Source organism: Hoplias malabaricus, chromosome Y (assembly GCF_029633855.1).
Source record: "Hoplias malabaricus isolate fHopMal1 chromosome Y, fHopMal1.hap1, whole genome shotgun sequence".
In the NCBI taxonomy this organism is placed as follows: Eukaryota; Metazoa; Chordata; class Actinopteri; order Characiformes; family Erythrinidae; genus Hoplias; species Hoplias malabaricus.
Genome location: NC_089820.1, coordinates 78018332 through 78037822, shown reverse-complemented (window position 1 = coordinate 78037822; position 19491 = coordinate 78018332). Strand labels below are relative to the sequence as shown.

At 43.7% G+C, this 19491-nt stretch overlaps 1 protein-coding gene across 2 annotated transcripts in view; it reads right to left on the bottom strand.

Annotated features, from left to right (window-relative positions):
- Positions 1–19491, bottom strand: part of LOC136679778 (neurocan core protein-like) — a 62309-nt gene that overhangs the window by 29299 nt on the left and 13519 nt on the right. For both annotated transcript variants that reach the window (XM_066658450.1, XM_066658451.1), the window contains exons 5-6: positions 16776–17708; positions 1292–1396 (exon numbers count right to left, since the gene is read on the bottom strand). In XM_066658450.1, coding sequence (XP_066514547.1) covers positions 1292–1396; positions 16776–17708 — 1038 coding nt within the window. The remainder of the gene's footprint in view (positions 1–1291; positions 1397–16775; positions 17709–19491) is intronic.

The following is a 19491-nucleotide window of genomic DNA, read 5'->3' as shown; positions in this document are numbered from 1 at the left end:
ATACATTTATACACCTTTGAGTTAACTGCAGAAGACACTGTTATAAATACGTTTGGCTGCTGACAGGTGCCAAGGGCCAGGCTTGCATGGATTTCTTTAACAAATGCTGTTTCTCGTGGGGTAGAGCACAGTAAATTGCATCTCCCATCATTTCCATGCGACGTGAAGGGGGAGGGTGTTCAGTATCCGACACAAGCGCAGCTGATTTATTCCTGATGGCACAGAGACTCCGACGGAGTTGTAAATAACTGCAGCGAAAAAGCCACTGAATGCTCAGACAGTCCTCAAAGAGCACAGCCTTCAAATACAGAAGCTCTAGCAAAGAACTGCCAGGTGCAAAAGGCTTACAATCTGATAAAGGTGTTTATAGTGTGTTTATTCTATTGTGAAGGGACAGAGAAGCCCTGTGTTATGTAGAGTGTATGGTGGAGTGTATCATCTGAATGCGTTCAAAATTGTACAATAAAGAATGAAGTATAGGAATTAGAGGACTTAATTTTCTGGAAACAAATATGTACATCATTTCCATAAGCTGTATGACATCAATGTCCTTTGTACGTCCAGCCGTTTGTAGATACACCTTATAATTAGAGGATTCAACGGCAGTTGCACCCACTGGAGTGCTGTCAACTTGTGCTCTCTCTCTCTCTCTCTCTCTCTCTCTCTCTCTCTCTCTCTCTCTCTCTCACTTCATGTCTTTCTGTGCCTCACTTAATCCACACGTTTATCTCTTATAAAGTCGTTGAAGCTGAAATATGGAAGCGTTTTATTGTCAGAGCTGCACACTTCAATTTTCTGTCTGACCTTCATTGAGTTTAATGTGAATTATCCCTGCCCAGGTAACCACACAAAGCTACACCAGTTAAAGCCCCTGGGCAAGACTCCCAATGCTGTACATGTAACATTCATTCCTTTATTCATTCATTATCTGTAAAAGTAGGTTGCGGTGGGTCCGGAGTATACCCGGAATCACTTGGAGCATGGTGGGAACACACCCTGTAGGGGGTGCCAGACCTTCGCAGGGTGACACACACTCACACACTCACCCAAACATTCACACCTATGTACACTTTCGAGTCGCCAATCACAGGGAGAACACACCACACTCTGCACACCATATGAAATGTGATTTAATTATAATTTGCTCTGGATCTAAATGCATTAATTGTAAATGTAAGTCAACAGAACATGTTTAGGCTAGTGGGAGTAGAGAACGAGAGTGTGTATTTGTGTGTGTGTGTGTGTATGTATGTGTTATCGGTGATGTTTACAGCTGAATGCAGACACTCACCAATCTCACAGCTCTCTCCTGTGTATCCCTGTGGGCAGAAGCAGCGGAAGCCTTCTCCATCCGGAAGACAAGTGCCCCCATGCAAACAACTGCATCTGTCCGCGGCTGAAGAGAGAAAACACACACACACACACACACACACACACATACACACACACACAGGTCATTAACTGTAGTGGCTCCCAGACAGCTCTGTCACAATCTGTCGCTCATTAGAAAGCTGGCAGGCACACACACACATACACACAGCTGTGACTCGAGGTAAAGAAATTCACTTGTGCTTTCACACGCTGTGACGGGACTCCCAACACACACCGGTCATTTCCATATTTATCTCCACAGACAGAGAAGAGCTTGTCTTAAACATACAGTACTGTTCAAAGGTCTGGATTCACTCCTCATGACAAAATTACGGCAATTTATTTACAGCTGGGTGTGCAAAATGATTCTAATATGGTGTGAGTACTCAACTGTTTCACAGCTTTCAAAAAAATTACTACTAATGCTTAAGCTATATTTGATCAGGTCCACCATATTCTGTAAGAGTGTCCTGAGGGAGAGGACACAGGATCATAGATAGTTGGTTTTAATAAAATTAAACATGAAAACACAAACTAAACCTGAACACAAAGAGCAAACCTAGGAAATAACTAGTCTCTATAAGGGTACATGAAATAGACAATGAAGGCAAGATCAAAGCACATACACTGAAGACACATGCTTACGAAGACTCGGGAACATGAAACCTGTGGGAAAGGAGACATGAGAAGCGGATGTAGATGAGTACATGATGAACAAAAGCAAACACAAAGAAGCACCTGGAAAGGAAACCAGAAAAAAAGGAAGGAAAGGAACCAGAACAAGACGAAACCAAAGAATATAAAACGTAAACAAGCCGACAGAAAGCTGCAGACCACACGTCATTTCATTTCCACAGCCTTTACATTGTCTATGTTCCAGGAGATATAACATTTGAGGTGAGATATAAGATAATTTGCTTGCATAATTATGGGTGATGTTGAGGAAAATTAGCAGAAAATCAAGAGCTGAGATGTTAAAATATATGGAGATATTGGAACCACAGGATGGCCCCAGAACCCGGACCTCGACATCACTCATGGTGTTTAGACTACTTGGATCATAAGAAGCTAAAAGTGTGGCCAACTTCTAGGACTGAACTTTGACGGTGTGGAATTATATCCCTGCAAATTTCTTTGATAAAAGGGTGGATGCTCTGATAATAATCTTTCCTCATACTGAATGCATCAATAAAAGTTGGTTGTACCCAATAAAATGGCCTGTGAGTTTATAAATGATTTATGAAATAACCACAACTATGCGCAGTGCAAAATTCCCCGTTTCTGAACTGTAGCGTATGGCTGTCATATTGTTAAAGTTTCACATGGCTGTGCTTCAGTAGCTTGGTTTTAATTATGCAGGCTTCCAGCTTGGTTGTTGCAGCGAGGGGTGAGAGGTCATCCTCTTGGATCGCAGCAATATGCACTAAAAGCACAGCAAACATATGGTAGTATCTATAGTCAGACCCCAAACGGGGCTAAAAGCCAAAGTTTTTTGGCACGTATAGATTTACTGTGCACAGCTTTTACTGCTTTGTAATGTTTCAGCCACATTGAATTAACTATGACAACACATATGTGAGCATTTTGGCTAATTTCAGAAGACAAACATCCTAGCAACTGATAATCTCTGCTAATATCATCTTATATTTACTATTAATATAATAGATCTTCAAATACAGATATTGAACCCAGGTTCCAGGCTGGGTTTTTTTCAAAATGGATGGCTGGTATGACACTATAACTGCCACGGCTAATGGCTAGCCACTGACTGACTATTGTAAAATCTGGGCCTGGAACCTGGATTTAAAATATGTAAAAATCTGGATTTAAAAACCTCTGGTTTAAATCGAATCAAGAATAAAAGTGTTCAAAGCATTTGTAGAAGCTCAGCTCACGTTCCTTGGAGCTATATAAATGAATAGCGCTAATGTATGATAAACTTCAGTTGTTTTCACAAGTACAAACTTCTTTTCTACTTAATCTAGTCAAAGAAGAAGATTAAAATGAAGGTGATTAACGTTGTTTGATGCTAAAGATCTTGTGTAGGTGCAGTATATATCTTGCTAATGATACATGCTGGAGTTGTTTGTTCAGATTCATTAGTTCAGCCTGCACTGCCTTCTAAAATTTGGGCCTGAAATGTTGCACTTTCCTGTTGCTACGAGATTGCGAAGCCTTCCTCTCTTGTTAGCTGACATCAGTCTCACCACTCGTCATGCGCAGTCACGCTTAGCACACAGATTTTATGCTAACTGCTAAAAACAAACAGGTGAGTCAGTCACTGTTTAAATTCGAATGTGAAAAGCTGCTGAGGGTTGTGAACGACACTCACTGGGGCTCAGCTAAGCGGCACTAAACACTGAGCTAATGCAGCTAACAATTCTGTAATGCTCTCACTCCCTAGCTCTCTCTCTCTCTCTCTGTGTAAGTCTACTACTCTTCACCTTTCATTCTCTCTCTCTCTTTCATTTACTCTATTATTTCTCCTTTTTTCTCTTTCTGTCCTTGTTTCTTTATTCTCTTCCTTTACTTTTCTGTCTGTCCATCTCCATCTTTCTTTCTCTTTTTCTATTAGCACTTCTTCCTGTCTCCCTCTGTCCTTCTTCTTTCTCTCTTGTCGTCTGTAGCTGTTTCTTTTTTCTTTTTCCCACATTCTCTTTATCTTCTTGTCCTGATTCCTGATTTTTCTTGTCTTTCTCCTTGTCTCTTTCATTTACTTATTGCTTTCTCACTCACTTTGTCTCTCTCTATTAGCTCTTCTTCATGTTTTGTCTGTCCCTGTCTCTTTGTTTTCTTCCTTCCCTATGTCTGTCCATGAGATTTCTTCCTTCCAACCAATATTATCATCCAACTGATGATTCAGCCCATCCTTATTATAAATAACCAGTCAAACCCAATAAAACTAATAATCATAACACAACAGAAAGCACAGTAATAGCTAAATGGGCAGCTTGCTGGACAAAAACCTGGACAAAATTGTTCTGACCCTTCCTTGCTCACCGTTGCAGTACCAGTCATTTTTGCTTCACTGCATCAGTTCCTCTCTCTCTCATATCCACCTGAGTCAGCCATCAGCTCTGTTCTAGCAGGGCTTACTGAGGCTTGTAATAGGCTTCCAGAGCTGTGGTTCAGCGCTCAGTTTGCTCTAATGTGCCTCTGCCTGTTGGATGTGCTCTGCAGTTGACCTGCATTGTGTCAAACTTGTCTGAACATCATGAACTGCAGTGACGCTTCACATATACAGCGCCCTATACAGAGAGAGAGATGGGGAAAAGAGAGAGAGGGTAAGTGCTTGTTCAAAACAATCTGCCTTGGCTTACGAGCTACTGAACCAGAGCAAATCTATATGTCTCTCTCTAAGAGATACTCCAGGTACAGTGATGTTCAGCTGGGATAACTCTTCGCCGGCCTTCGATTGATGTGTACATTAGTGTTGACAGTACACACGGGTAACATATGTTAGAATTAATAAGACAGTTTTGGTCAGTTTTGGCCAAAACAATGGCCCCCAAAAATAACAAAATACACTTTTAATAATTTGGATTCAACATATGTTTATATAAGGGCGGCACGGTGGTGCAGCAGTCACACAGCTCCAGGGACCTGGAGGTTGTGGGTTCGATTCCCGCTCCGGGTGACTGTCTGTGAAGAGTGTGGTGTGTTCTCCCTGTGTCCGCGTGGGTTTCCTCCGGGTGACTGTCTGTGAAGAGTTTGGTGTGTTCTATCTGTGTCTGCGTGGGTTTACTCCGGGTGACTGTCTGTGAAGAGTGTGGTGTGTTCTCCCTGTGTCCGCGTGGGTTTCCTCCGGGTGACTGTCTGTGAGGAGTGTGGTGTGTTCTCCCTGTGTCTGCGTGGGTTTCCTCCGGGTGACTGTCTGTGAGGAGTGTGGTGTGTTCTCCCTGTGTCTGTGTGGGTCTCCTCCGGGTGCTCCGGTTTCCTCCCACAGGCCAAAAACACACGTTGGTAGGTGGATTGGCGACACAAAAGTGTCCGTAGGTGTGAGTGAATGTGTGAATGCGTGTGTTGCCCTGTGAAGGACTGGCGCCCCCTCCAGGGTGTATTCCCGCCTTGGCCCCTGGCTGACCAAATTTTATCCTGTTAAAACTGCAGCTGGAAAAAAATACATTTCTAAGATTTTTTAAGATAATAGATTGTGTGATTATTTTCCCTAAATACACAATGCTCAGTGAAAACGACATGCACTCATATTATGACCTGATTTGACTGTTCAACTTTGATAAATAACCAATGACCAATGACCAATAACAATGTTTTAAGCACACAAGCTATCCACAAATAGGTTTAACATGGGTTTTAAGACCCTGGCTATACTTTCTAACTTCATCATCATTATCTTTTTTGCCGCTTAATTCATTTGAGGGTTGTGGTCTTTCTAATTGCACAAATATAATAATATACAAACTTTAGAGCTAAGTCATCATGTGTAGCTTAGCGCACTGATTTTATGCTAACTGATAAAAACAAAGTCAGCCACTGTTCCATTTGAATGTGAAAAGCTGCTGAGGGCTGTGAAGGACACTCACTGGAGCTCGGCTAAGCGGCACTAAACACTGAGCTAATGCAGCTAACGAAGCTAACTGAGCTAATGCAGTGAGCTGAGCCGCGTTTGTTCAGACTTGTTGATTTTGTTCTCTGTGCACTTCAGATGCTCTCCAGATTAAATAAACACTCTTTCACTGTCTGACTCTGGGTCTGTTATTCTCTCACTCCCTATTTCTCAAGTCTCATTTCTTTTCTCTTCATCTCTCCATGTCTCTTTATTTCCCTTCCTGCCCATCTCTTTTGTATCTTTCACTTTTACTCTGCCTGTTTGTCCGTTCTCCCTCTCTCTTCATATATATCCCATAATCTGTCCATGTTTTATTTTTTTATTTTCTCTCTCTTCCTATCTTTCTCTCTTCTCCTGTTCCTTCTCTCTCCCTCTCTTGCTCCTTCTCCCTTTTTCTGTCTTCCATTTTCCTTTCACTTTCTCACATCTTTCTTTTGTTCTTTACCAGTCTGTCTGTCTTCCTTTCTTTCTTTTTCTCTTCTGTCTCTCAGTCTGTCTCACCCTAGCTATCTTTTTCCCTACCCTTTCTCTGTTTGTCCGTCTCTCTCTCTCTCTCTCTCTCTCATTCTCCTGCTCTGCTTTACAAACTCTCCTGACCACATTCAGTGAGCTCTGGCTCTGTCGTCATAGTAACCGCACTGAGAGCGGGACTTGGGAAAAAAAGGAAAAGGAAAAAAGGCAATGCGAGAAACCCGACCCACCTATCACTCTCTCTCTCTCTCAACACCTCCGGCCCCTCACACGGCTCTCGCTCGGCCAATTGCCTCACGGCGTTAATTACTGGTCGCTCAGTGCTTTAAGTGGCCAGCAATGGTCCCGGCCTTAATTGGCTCGTTAGGTGCTTTCACCACATATGCTAATGAGCCTGGCATCTTCGTTATGCAGTGGCTCATGGATCCCTGGCACGGCTGTAATTATTCACCAGCTACGGATTTACATAATCCCACCATTGTGTTTGTTTACTTGGATAATTGTGTTTCTGAGGGCGAGGGGGGCACACTCAAGGTTGGAAATCAATTAAGTCCAGCCAGCGTCCCGCAGAGTTCAGAGATCTTCAGCAATGTCCTTAAAGGTCCATACTTCTACATGTTTTCTTAGGATTATTTTTGTTCTGAAGTCCATTTACAGACTTTATAATAAAAAAGGGTCACAGTTAATTTTTCTTCTTCTACCTCAGATTTCTTTAAGATGCAGAGTCTATAAATTCTTATTATGAAGAAAAAAACTAAACACATTTGAGTGCATTAGCACACCACAAGTGATGGATGGCTGGGTTGTACGTACTATTTCAAATGGTCTGGGGGCAAGGGGGTGGGGCTTTAGACAGTGACAGTCTTTCTCATTGTCCTTCATTTTTTTTAGTGGATGCATTCTCAAGCTTTTTAGTTTCATATCATTGGACCAATAGGGTGGGCCGATATTTGGAGCGATATTTATGTAGGGAATGACTGATTCACGTTATTCAAATGAAGTGTAATTAACCAAAGTGCACGGTCAATGCCTTATCACGTGCAGCGCGGACGCCACTCAAACTCATTCATTCATTATCTGCAACTGCTTATCCAATTCAGGGTTGCGGTGGGTCCAGAGCCTACCTGGGCGCAAGGCGGGAATACACCCTGGAGGGGGCGCCAGTCCTTCACAGGGCAACACACACACACACACATTCACTCACACCTACGGACACTTTTGAGTCACCAATCCTCCTACCAACGTGTGTTTTTGGACTGTGGGAGGAAACCGGAGCACCCGGAGGAAACCCACACGGACACAGGGAGAACACACCACACTCCTCACAGACAGTCACCTGAAGCAGGAGTCGAACCCACAACCTGCAGGCCCCTGGAGCTGTGTGACTGCGACACTAACCTGCTGCGCCACCGTGCCGCCCCACTCAAACTCATCTCACAGGTATTGTGTGGTATTTTACCGCCCCAGTGGGAGATTTATACCCCAGTGTTGAACTTAAGCTCATCTGCAGCTGTTCCAGAGTGTCCCATTTCATTTCATGCAGATTTACAGAGAAGCGGTGTGTGTGCAGAGCGAAACGGCTGTGTCTATAAAACCCCATAAAGCAGCCGAATCCACTAATTCTAAGTGATGTCCACAAACTTTTGGAGATATACTGTATGCTGAAATCCTTAGTTCCACTGCCCGGTCAGTCAGATCCCTTTCAGCCAAAACTCCCGTCCAATCAGATCAATCATGCTCTGGGGGCAGACAGATATACGGCTTATTTTTGGACTCTTTGAAGCTGACATCACCATGTGGCATTAGGAACAATACTGAGAGGCAGCTGAGACACAATGAGTAGTGTGTCTGTGTGTGTGTGTGTGTCTGAGGCTCTATCCGGCAGACAGAGCGCATTGATTGACACGTGATGTAACACAGAAGGTCAAGGCAGGCCCTACAAACATTGCTGAAGAGAGAGGGGGGGTTGCTATGGGGTTGCTATGGTTGATTAAAAGTCAGAGTGAGTGAGTTCGATCTCCTTCAATCTCTCTCTCTCTCTCTCTCTCTCTCTCTCTCTCTCTCTCTCTCTCTCTCTCTATAAAACCACCAGACTAAAGCACTCACTATTCAAGCCGGATTCGACCTTCTTTCAACACACTGTACATTTTAATACTTAACCTCGCAGTCAGCAACAGCAACTTTACAGAGGGTGAAAATGCTCGAGTTATAATGGAGATAATGAAGAAGATACAGATTTTATTCCAAGTCATTTCTATGAGTTTTGAGTAAATTGAGTAAATATATGTAACTAAAAATGTCAAATAATTAATTCATTCATTCATTTATTTAATCATTCATCTTCTCTAAGTGCTTCATCCTACTCAGGGTCATGGTGTGTCCGGAGCCTACCCAGAATCATTGGGAACAAGGCTGGAACACATCCTAGAAAGGGCACCAGTCTATCACACACCCAGCCATTCACACATAAGGGCCCTTTCCCACAGCCAAACCACCTACATGTGTACATGTGATTGTGGGAGGAAACCCACTCAGGCACAGGGAGAACACAACAAACTTCCAGACAACAGGAGCTGCGTGGCTGTGAATCTACACTATGTACATCCTGCTTTTAAAAATGTATAAATAAATAAATATAGGGGGCGGCACGGTGGCGCAGCAGGTTAGTGTTGCAGTCACACAACTCCAGGGCCCTGGAGGTTGTGGGTTCGATTCCCGCTCCGGGTGACTGTCTGTGAGGAGTGTGGTGTGTTCTCCCTGTGTCTGTGTGGGTTTCCTCTGGGTGACTGTCTGTGAGGAGTGTGGTGTGTTCTCTCTGTGTCTGCGTGGGTTTCCTCCGGGTGACTGTCTGTGAGGAGTGTGGTGTGTTCTCCCTCTATCTGTGTGGGTTTCCTCCGGGTGACTGTCTGTGAGGAGTGTGGTGTGTTCTCCCTGTGTCTGTGTGGGTTTCCTCCGGGTGCTCTGGTTTCCTCCCACAGTCCAAAAACACACGTTGGTAGCTGGATTAGCGACTCAAAAGTGTCCGTGAATGTGTGTGTGTGTGTCTGTGTTGCCCTGTGAAGGACAGGTAGGCTCTGGACCCACCGCAACCCTGAATCGGATAAGGGTTACAGATAATGAATGAATGAATGAATGAATGAAATATATACATAAATCAATATTTTAAACCCACTTTTATACATATAGTTGAAAGGGTAAATATAAGAACTCACTTCCTCATTAGAAGCCACAACATCCTCCAAAGTATGCTACCAGAGCTCAACACACTGAGGGAATACTAACTGGTAGAAATCCTTAGGTCCCATAATTACCCATAGTTCCTCTGACAGGAAAAATTGTGGGGACTACAGTTTATAAAGCCCAGGAACAGGAAGTCAATTTCCGGTTCCACTCCCATGAGGCGATTAATAGCAGTGTGATTGTTGAGTGTCAGCTCCCTGAACTTCCTGTGCTTGTGTAATAAATAAATTCTAAAGCTTTACATCTTGTTTAATGTTTTACTTAAACGCTTTGTATCTTTAGACCCTTAGACATTCCACTTTCTCAATGAGTTCAAGAACCTACAAATTCTGTGAAATCAGTCTACAATACACCAGAGGCCTCAAGCTGTTGTGGACAGCGAGAGATATGTGTAGACACACAGGGTTTGTTATTGAGGCCTACTGTAGTTGTACATTGTGATGAACCTTTTGAATATACAGTAGGAGCATACTCAAGGCTGAGAGTGAATAGAGCAATGGAAAGATGAGCTGAGATTGACAGGAATGAGAAAGGCTGAATGTATGGCATTGAAGGGCAGCGAGGAGGAGTGTGTGTGTGTGTGTGTGTTTGTGTATGTGTGTGCGTGCATGCACATATGCATGTGTGTGAAAGGCCGCAAAACAAAGAGCGAGCGAGAGTGAAAGGAGAAATGGAAGGGATACAGTTGGATGACAGCACTATAAAGTCTTTGGTGGAATCCTTTCTTCCTTAATGAATGTCTTTGTGTGACCCTCAAACAGCCAGTAAAGCCTTATTTCACATTCTGATCATGACTGTGACACAGAGGGCAACATTTCTCTCTCTCTCCCTCTCTCTTTCTCTCTCTGTTTGTGCTATATTTCTCTGCTGGTGTTTAAAATGCTGTATTTCTCTCTCTCTCTTTGATCCTTATTTCCATTGATGGCTGCAGCAATGCTCCTCTCCGAGCACTAATCATTCATCATCAGTAAATAGAAGAGGAGTGATTTTGTAGCTGAGCTGTTTATCTCTCACCACACCTCACTGATAGCTTCTGCCTGATAATCACAGCCTTCCAGAGTCACTGGTATTAAAGTGTTTACCTTGACAGAGGAGGGGAGAGGACCTGCAGAAAGGCTGCACGATATGGACTCAATAACACACTGCGATCATATCACTACACATTGTGATAAATGCTTTGATTCATTAATGGCAGCACTCCAACTCATCCCAGACATATTGGATGCCAGAGCCTGAGTGGCTTTACACCCACCTAACCTACACTTAGCACCGGGGAATTCTGCCCTACACTCAAGTGCAGTTTGGGTGTCCAAACAAATTACCTTTGAATGTGGCTGAATGCTATCAAATACACACAGGAATATACCAACATATCAACTGATTGAAGAACCCACATACTGAAGGTGGTGTTCATGATTTCAGTTAAAATTCCTCACCATTTGCTAGCTCTCCAATGTGTCAATCTGCCGGTGACTGTACATTTGTAAAAAAACAAAATACAAAAACAAAGGGCCTCACTCTGCAATGCTAGGCTTGAGAAATGGCATCTGGAGGTGTTTAGACAGCAAAGAGACCCCCGAACATTGAAAAGCATGAATGGAAATGAAGATGTTGCTCTATTCCTTCACCATAGACGGGTAATGTTGACTTAATTTTGCTGTTTCGGGTTTCCTTAAGGTGGAGCACACTCTAAAACAACTACAAAATGAAAGTATCTATGTCTTTCTCATTCAAACAGTGAATAAAGACTTACAGACAAGCTAAACTTCAGCCACGTACAAAAAACAAGTAGTTTTTCCTCAAAAACTACCATTTCACATTAAAAGATGTGGAGCCTCTGAACGTAAACAAACCAGAGAGAGCAGCACTTCCCCTGAATAGTAGACGTTGCCTTCAATAGGTAGCTTGCTTCCCTTTGGTGAACTAACAGTGTCGACTTTTCTAGGATATAATGGGACACGTCTGTGCAGCTGCACATGAGCTTAACATCCTCATGCTCAATGTTACGTGTTGGTAAGAGGATCTGGGTTATGGAGCAGTAGTATCTCATTCTCCAGAGTGATGGAGCCCCATGAAGTACAGCTTCTCCAGAGCATCCCATTCTATTGACAGTACTTTTCAATGTGACTATGCAAGCTTGTGACCACAATGACCACAAATATGTGAAATCAATTAACTGTCTGCATGACTATAAATATTAATACGAACCTTTGCTGCAATTTGCCTTAGTTTCACTAATGGAGGTACAAATAAATGTGTTTTGTGTGGGCGTATGTGTGCATATCATCCAGAAAAGAGGTTAATTAGTAACTAACAGCTTGGAAAACCCACTCTACACATCACAACTACACTACACTCACTGCTAGATATATACAGACCGACTGAATGTCCAAAAGTTCATAGACACAACTATGTTTAGAGAATTCAGCTACTTTTAACATTAGCAATCAAGTGCACCCATAGGGACGAAGATCATCAGTTTATGTTTGTCTAATCAGGTAGAAGCACTGGAGCACCATTCAATACGTTTGGGAGGAGATGAAGACATACTTGACTTCACAAATGGCCTTGAGGCTGATTGCAATCAGATACACACAGAAATCTGCCGACGTTAATGTACAGACTTCACAGAAGAGCTGACGCTGTTACTGCACCAAAAGGGGAACATGCTAGCTATTAATACCCTTCATTTCAGAAGATATTTTGGAACATGTGTTCATATAGTGTATGATGGCTTTATGTATCCAGTTCAGATATGGTTCTCCTTTCATCATTCATATAAAACAAACACAGCTGTGTGTGTGTGTGTGATACTGGGTCTGATGTTCCTGTTGGAGCCCTACACTCATGAATATGTCATCTGCAGTAACAGCTGAAGTGTGTTACTGTGTATTCCACTGCACCACATCTACTAAAACATTCAATTTGTTCCATTCCAGAACAAAGGTAGAAGCCCAGCTTTCTGTGTTTCGATCTGGAGGAGGCACAGTAACCCCAGAACCAGCTCTGAGCAAGCTAATAGAAAAGTGAGAATGCTGTAATGATTTATACTTAATCCTGGCTGCACTGCTGGCCTTTGATGCACTTTCAATTTAACATTTCGCCAAAGCCAAACACTTTTATGGGATTAAAAAGCAGAGGAAGGGGTGACAGTTGAGCAGAATACAACTATTCAAAAAGAGAATATTGGTATGTACTAGAGCTCAGATTTTTATATCATGTTGTTTCACAATTTTTACAGATCATGTGCATGCACCAAAGTGGTGTTAAATGCACCCACGACTCCAATTTATGGCCCATTTAACCTGTGAAAAAAAAAGCAGATGTGCTTCTTTGGGGTGGGGCCAAGAATATTTATATATTGTAAGTGCTTATCCAGTTCAGGGTCGCGGTGGGTCCAGAGCCTACCTGGAATAATTTAGCACAAGGCGGGAATACAACCTGGAGGGGGTGCCAGCCCTTCACAGGGCAACACACACTCACATTCACACTTTTTTGAGTCACCAATCCACCTACCAATGTGTGTTTTTGGACTGTGGGAGGAAACCGGAGCACCCGGAGGAAACCCACGCAGACACAGAGAGAACACACCAACTCCTCACAGACAGTCACCTGGAGGAAACCCACGCAGACACAGGGAGAACACACCACACTCCTCACAGACAGTCACCCGGAGGAAACCCACGCAGACACAGGGAGAACACACCACACTCCTCACAGACAGTCACCTGGAGGAAACCCACGCAGACACAGGGAGAACACACCACACTCCTCACAGACAATCACCCGGAGGAAACCCACGCAGACACAGAGAGAACACACCACACTCCTCACAGACAGTCACCCGGAGGAAACCCACGCAGACACAGAGAGAACACACCACACTCCTCACAGACAGTCACCTGGAGGAAACCCACGCAGACACAGGGAGAACACACCACACTCCTCACAGACAGTCACCCGGAGGAAACCCACGCAGACACAGGGAGAACACACCACACTCCTCACAGACAGTCACCTGGAGGAAACCCACGCAGACACAGGGAGAACACACCACACTCCTCACAGACAATCACCCGGAGGAAACCCACGCAGACACAGAGAGAACACACCACACTCCTCACAGACAGTCACCCGGAGGAAACCCACGCAGACACAGAGAGAACACACCAACTCCTCACAGACAGTCACCTGGAGGAAACCCACGCAGACACAGGGAGAACACACCACACTCCTCACAGACAGTCACCCGGAGGAAACCCACGCAGACACAGGGAGAACACACCACACTCCTCACAGACAGTCACCTGGAGGAAACCCACGCAGACACAGGGAGAACACACCACACTCCTCACAGACAATCACCCGGAGGAAACCCACGCAGACACAGAGAGAACACACCACACTCCTCACAGACAGTCACCCGGAGGAAACCCACGCAGACACAGGGAGAACACACCACACTCCTCACAGTCACCCGGAGGAAACCCACACAGACACAGGGAGAACACACCACACTTCTCACAGACAGTCACCCGGAGGAAACCCACCCACTGCACACAACATGTACCCAAAAAGTGATTTATCATACAATAACAACTAAATGCTTTTTGTGATATAACAAATCTAATTATAATATTTTAATTGTATTTACAGAAAACACACATAATGAGATAATTCAAAACATATTTGCCACTTTCTTCTAGGGAAGACGTAAGAGGTCCCGATATACGTCACATCTCTTGTAAACTCGTGTATCATCTAGAATCCAGAGTCTACCAGTGATAAAATATGACTTTGTCCACCAAATTATGGTAATTTCCCAGTTTCTGATATCACTCAAGTGCAGCATTATGCGAAACCAGACCGAGAGAAGAAGAGACTTTTCCTGAATTATTCAGACGTAAATAATAACTTTTTCTATAAAAGAGAGAAATTAATGTTCAGGTTGTGGTCATCTTTATTTGTGTTGTACACCTCAGGGTGATTTAAAAAAAGCCCAAAGTTGTTTTTCTTCATGTAGGAGGAGTAGAGAGAAAGCATCCTTGGACTTGACCAGTCACTGGGGGATGATAAATGATGCTGTTTCGATGATGCTCAGTGCAAACTTGCTGGTTTTTCAAGAAAACACAAATTTCACAGAAAGCCCATGTGTTTCAATGTAAAAGCAGAAAACATACGATATAACAATTAATAATAAAAGTTGTCATTCATTGTGTACTTTTTTTACAAACCGTAGCTGAAAACTTCATGTCTTTTTATGAGAGCTAATTTCAAAATGTCTACCCTCAGTTAACACATCAGCCAATAGAACCCTAAGGGGAAGTAATGATTGATATTGAGCTCACTAGCCCACTAATGTCAGCCATTAACAGCATGGTAGATATCTAAACATGAAATGAAAATGTTACTGAATGCACACTGGACAGTTTTGGCCCTCCAGCTAAGACAGCCATCAGCAAAATGGGGTAATATTTTGACAGCGTAGTGGTGGTTTCAAAATGCGTTTGATGTTTTGCCTGAGCCCTTGTACTCGGCTTAGCTCAAAGACTTGTTTGGTACACTAGCCCTAAAATGGTCGTCCGATATTTATTCTGAAATAAGTCTTTTCAAGACAGGCTTTAAACTAGTTTTAGAACATTTTCGTGAAGATTTGATTGAATTCTGCCTCAGCAATATTCGTGATGTCAGAGATCAGACACTGATGTTAAATTATTTGGTGCTTGATCACAAATGCCACTGCTCTAACTGCATAAATTTCTGTTTCACTGTGGATTCCCAGCCAAGAGAACAATAACCACAAAAACCCCGAACCACAACAACCTGCCGGGCAGCATTACGGGCTGGTGATGCATTTCCTTTTTAACATTTAGCCAAAGCCAAACTCTTTCAGGGATTCAAAAAGGGAAAACATGTAACAGTGTTCCAAAGCAGATTTAGCTCCCTCTCAATTTGGATTAGAAAAAGATAAAAACAAGCCTGAGATAACCCCAGAAGCAGCATGGAGCAGACAAAAATGAGTCAATATGCTGTAATTTATTTATGGCCTTAAAACAACACTAGGTAGTATTTTTACCTTAAAACTACAGTTTGAAAATCACTGTGATCCTTCTCTGACCTGTAATAGGGAGAATAGGGACGCTGTCATTGCTACTCAGTGCTTAGCACTTCAGAAATGCACTATGTAACTCTTGGAGGTGGGCCAGAAGCCACTCATTTGCCCACACCCTTGATTTAAAAACAGTGCTATAAAAGTGAATTACCAATTCTTGTAGCTTTAACTGACTCTAGCCTCATAGCTTTAATGGTCTTTGATGTTTGTGTTAAGTCATGATGTGCTTGAAATCTATTGTTGTTGCAGAACCCCAAACAAACGCCTCTGGGAGAAGTCGAGATTCCCTGTGTGGGCTAAAGGACAGTGATTAGCTTTAAATCGTTGCTAGTCTGGGTCTAATGGAAGCGCTGAAGAGAGTTCTTGTTAGCTCTGAAGTTTCCCTCTTCACCAGGCTGAGCTGTGGAGTTCTTAACAGCTCTCCGCTCCAAGCGCATGCTAATTTGGCGCAGTAAGGGGCTCTTGTCTGCATATGGACACTTAGCGAGCGGCCATTTTCTGTCATATAATATTCGGTGCTCAAGCTACATTGTACCGAGTGCGGCATAAGAGCCGCCTTCACTGCTGTAATTACTCTGGGACTGATCAGATATTTCCCCTTTTTCAACGCAATTGCCCAGCTGCGCTAAAGTAGTGCCAGCCGACAGCCGCTAGCTGCGAAAACCTCATCAATAGCATTGGATTTTTTGAGTTTCCTCAAGTAATGAATGTTCTGAAAGGGGCTGTAGAACAAATATGTTTTTCAGGTCCCCATGCTGTCAAATATAATGACCGCCAAGATTTGGTAAAGCTAATCTGTGTTGGCCAGCAGTACGAGCAGAGACATAGCCTTGAAAGGTTTAATATTTACTCTGTGGATGTGGACTCTGAAAGCTCGGCTAACTTAAGCACTTAGTCGGTCAACCTGGATGAGAGCTAAATAATAGACAAATTGACCAGGTGGTGTAATGCTAATAGGCCCAAATGAAAGCAAGTGCAGAAAGAGAAAGAGAGGGAGAGAACCGAGCGTACCTTCAGAACTATGTGAACCGTTGCTCCTAATGGCCTCAGAATTGCCACGGCCACTCTCTGGGTTGCCAGGCAACAGGGTAACAGAGCTTGACGGCAGGACCTGATCCACAGTCGTTGGGAGGACTCCTTTGGTCTCTTCCACGGTAGGACCCGCTGAGGTGGACACTTGAGGGCTAGTGGTGGTCTGGGTTCCATCTTCCCTCTCAGATCCTGCAGACGATGTTGGGATGACCACCGTGGTGGTGGTTTCCTGATTACGCCCTGGCCGTCTCTGTCTGTTCTTGCGTTTGTACTGGATCTCCCCACGAGCCTCCACAGCTGTGCTTTCATCCACTCGTGTAGCGGTTGCTACAATGACCTCTATCGTGGGAAGAAGGCTAGAAGGGACCCCTGATATTGTCCCCATTGTTGGGGTATTGGTGGTACCTTCCGAGAGGTCCAATACACCCCAGGAACTTCCCTCTACCTCTGCTCCCTTGACTTCCACAGATTCATCCTCTGGCACCACTGATTCTTTTCTCTTCTCCTCATCTGTCTCACTCAGTGGGACTGCGGAGGAGCTGTTGTTGCTCTCAGCTTCATTCCACAGGTCAGCGCTCTTGATTTCTTGCTGCAGAACTTCAGTCACAACTGCCCACTCGCCTGTGGCTACAGTCTCAGTCGAGACAAGGCCTTCTCCGGTTACTTTTACAGGGGCTGCTGAAGGGGTTGCTGATGGTATCACTGATGGTGTTACTGATGGAACTTCTGAATGAGCTGTTGATGGAACTGCTGAGGGAACCTCTGGAGGAGCTGTTGAGCGAAACTCTGTTGTGGCTGTTGAAGGTACTGCTGATGGGGCTGCTGTGATCTTGGGCTCGGGAGAGATGGATGATTTATCACCAGCTGTAGATGGGTAACTGAACCATGATTGTGCCCACCATGACACTGGCCCTGCAGACACACAAAAAATGGGGTGATTAACATCAAACAGCCATTGAGGCTCCTGCAATTACTGGGATTCAAGCTTCCCAGTGGTAACGGTGATAGAATTTACTCAAGTCAAAAGAACCGAATCAATTTCTGTGTGTAACATGTCGCTGAGCTGCTAGTCAGCAATGAGGAGCGGAAAAAAGCCAGTAACTTTTTTCATTCTTCTCCAACAAACTGGCTGTTTTGAAACAAACAGGACTCGTGTGCTAAGCTCCTTAGGGGGTCGTAGACAGCAAACCCATACCCCAATTACTGAGCATAGTGCTAATTAGCTATATATCAGCATTAGTCTGTGTTCTCAGACAATGTGCTAAACTCTTCAGTGTTGTTGCCTCAGGAGACGTTTGAAAAGAAGTTGTGGGCTGGCCTCACATTTCGTGGAGGAATCATGTGACCACCACCATCTTCCTGAGGCTGAGGGCACACTGAAACATTGGGATCGGAGCCGACTAAGAGGTGAATTGGGAAAAATATCCGGCATTAATCTGGGCTGAACATAAATGAATTAAACATTAATAAAACAGACATTTTTATATTTATTTCTACTGTAAAAAGGTTTTAAAATGTTAGAACATTTCTGTATGATATAATATTACATTCAGCACAATGTGTGTGTGTGTGTGTGTGTGTGTGTGTGTGTGTGTAGTTCTCAGGAATCAGAAGGGCAAGTGAGAACAGGGGTCTCTGGGGACTGTGACTCATCAAAAGTAAATAGTTGATTTGTTTCTCACAAATAAGATCAATGGGCAAATTCCAGCCTTGTTAGGGAATACGTGGGAAAAGAAAACGAGGGAGGGATCATTATTCACGGCTCTGCTGCAAGTTCAAAGCAGGTCTGACACCAAATTCAAAGAGTGCAGGCTTAAATAAGTCATCGACCTTGCTTGTTTTTACAATTAGGAGCCGTGTTTGTGTGCATTCGTGAGCTGCGTTTGTTTCAATAGTGTTTCTCAGAGGAGCCTGTGTGGAGACAGAGGTGAGATGTTGTCTGCTACACAGTTTCATCATGTAATCGCTTGTCATGTCCCTCATCTTTATTTATTCATTCAAGACTGTGGGCAGGTTTGTGGATATGGTTTTGTGTGTGTGTATGCCTGTGTGTGTGCCTATGTGTGTGTGTGTGTGTGTCATATCTCTATCATGTTGTGGTACCAATCTCTGTTTATACACTTTCATTATAGGGAGTTCTCTTCCTTGTGATGATTATAGCCTGTTCCCCACAAACTGAATTATTCAATTTAGGCCCCATCCACATGGATTCATTGCATTATCATTCCAGTCCAGTAGGGGGTCATAGTACCTCTTAAAGAGAAGCATCAAAACACCATGACGCATGAGAGAAACACAGAGGTGTTAATTGTAAATCCTTATGTAGTGCACTACGCAAGACGTGAAATTACTGAATCTAGTGAAAACAGCACATTCAGAAATCTCCACCTTGGAGTGTTTTTGAAAACCTCCATTTTCAGTGACCAAAGACAAGAAAGGAGAAGGAAGAGAACCAAACAAAAACAGCTAAAATCCATATCTCCTGCTCCTCCCTGCTGTACACTCAGGTCGAGGTGAACAGCGGCTCATTATCATTTAAAGGAACAGGCGCCTCCTTTCTGAACAGTGATGTGGTGTTTGATCCTTGTGGTATTTTGACTAAAAGCATGTCACAGACATTTCCGTGAGACTCCAGAACTGTGTTTACTCTGGGGTAAGGGGTGAAATATGTTCCATTTAAAGTTAGCGGGGGCAA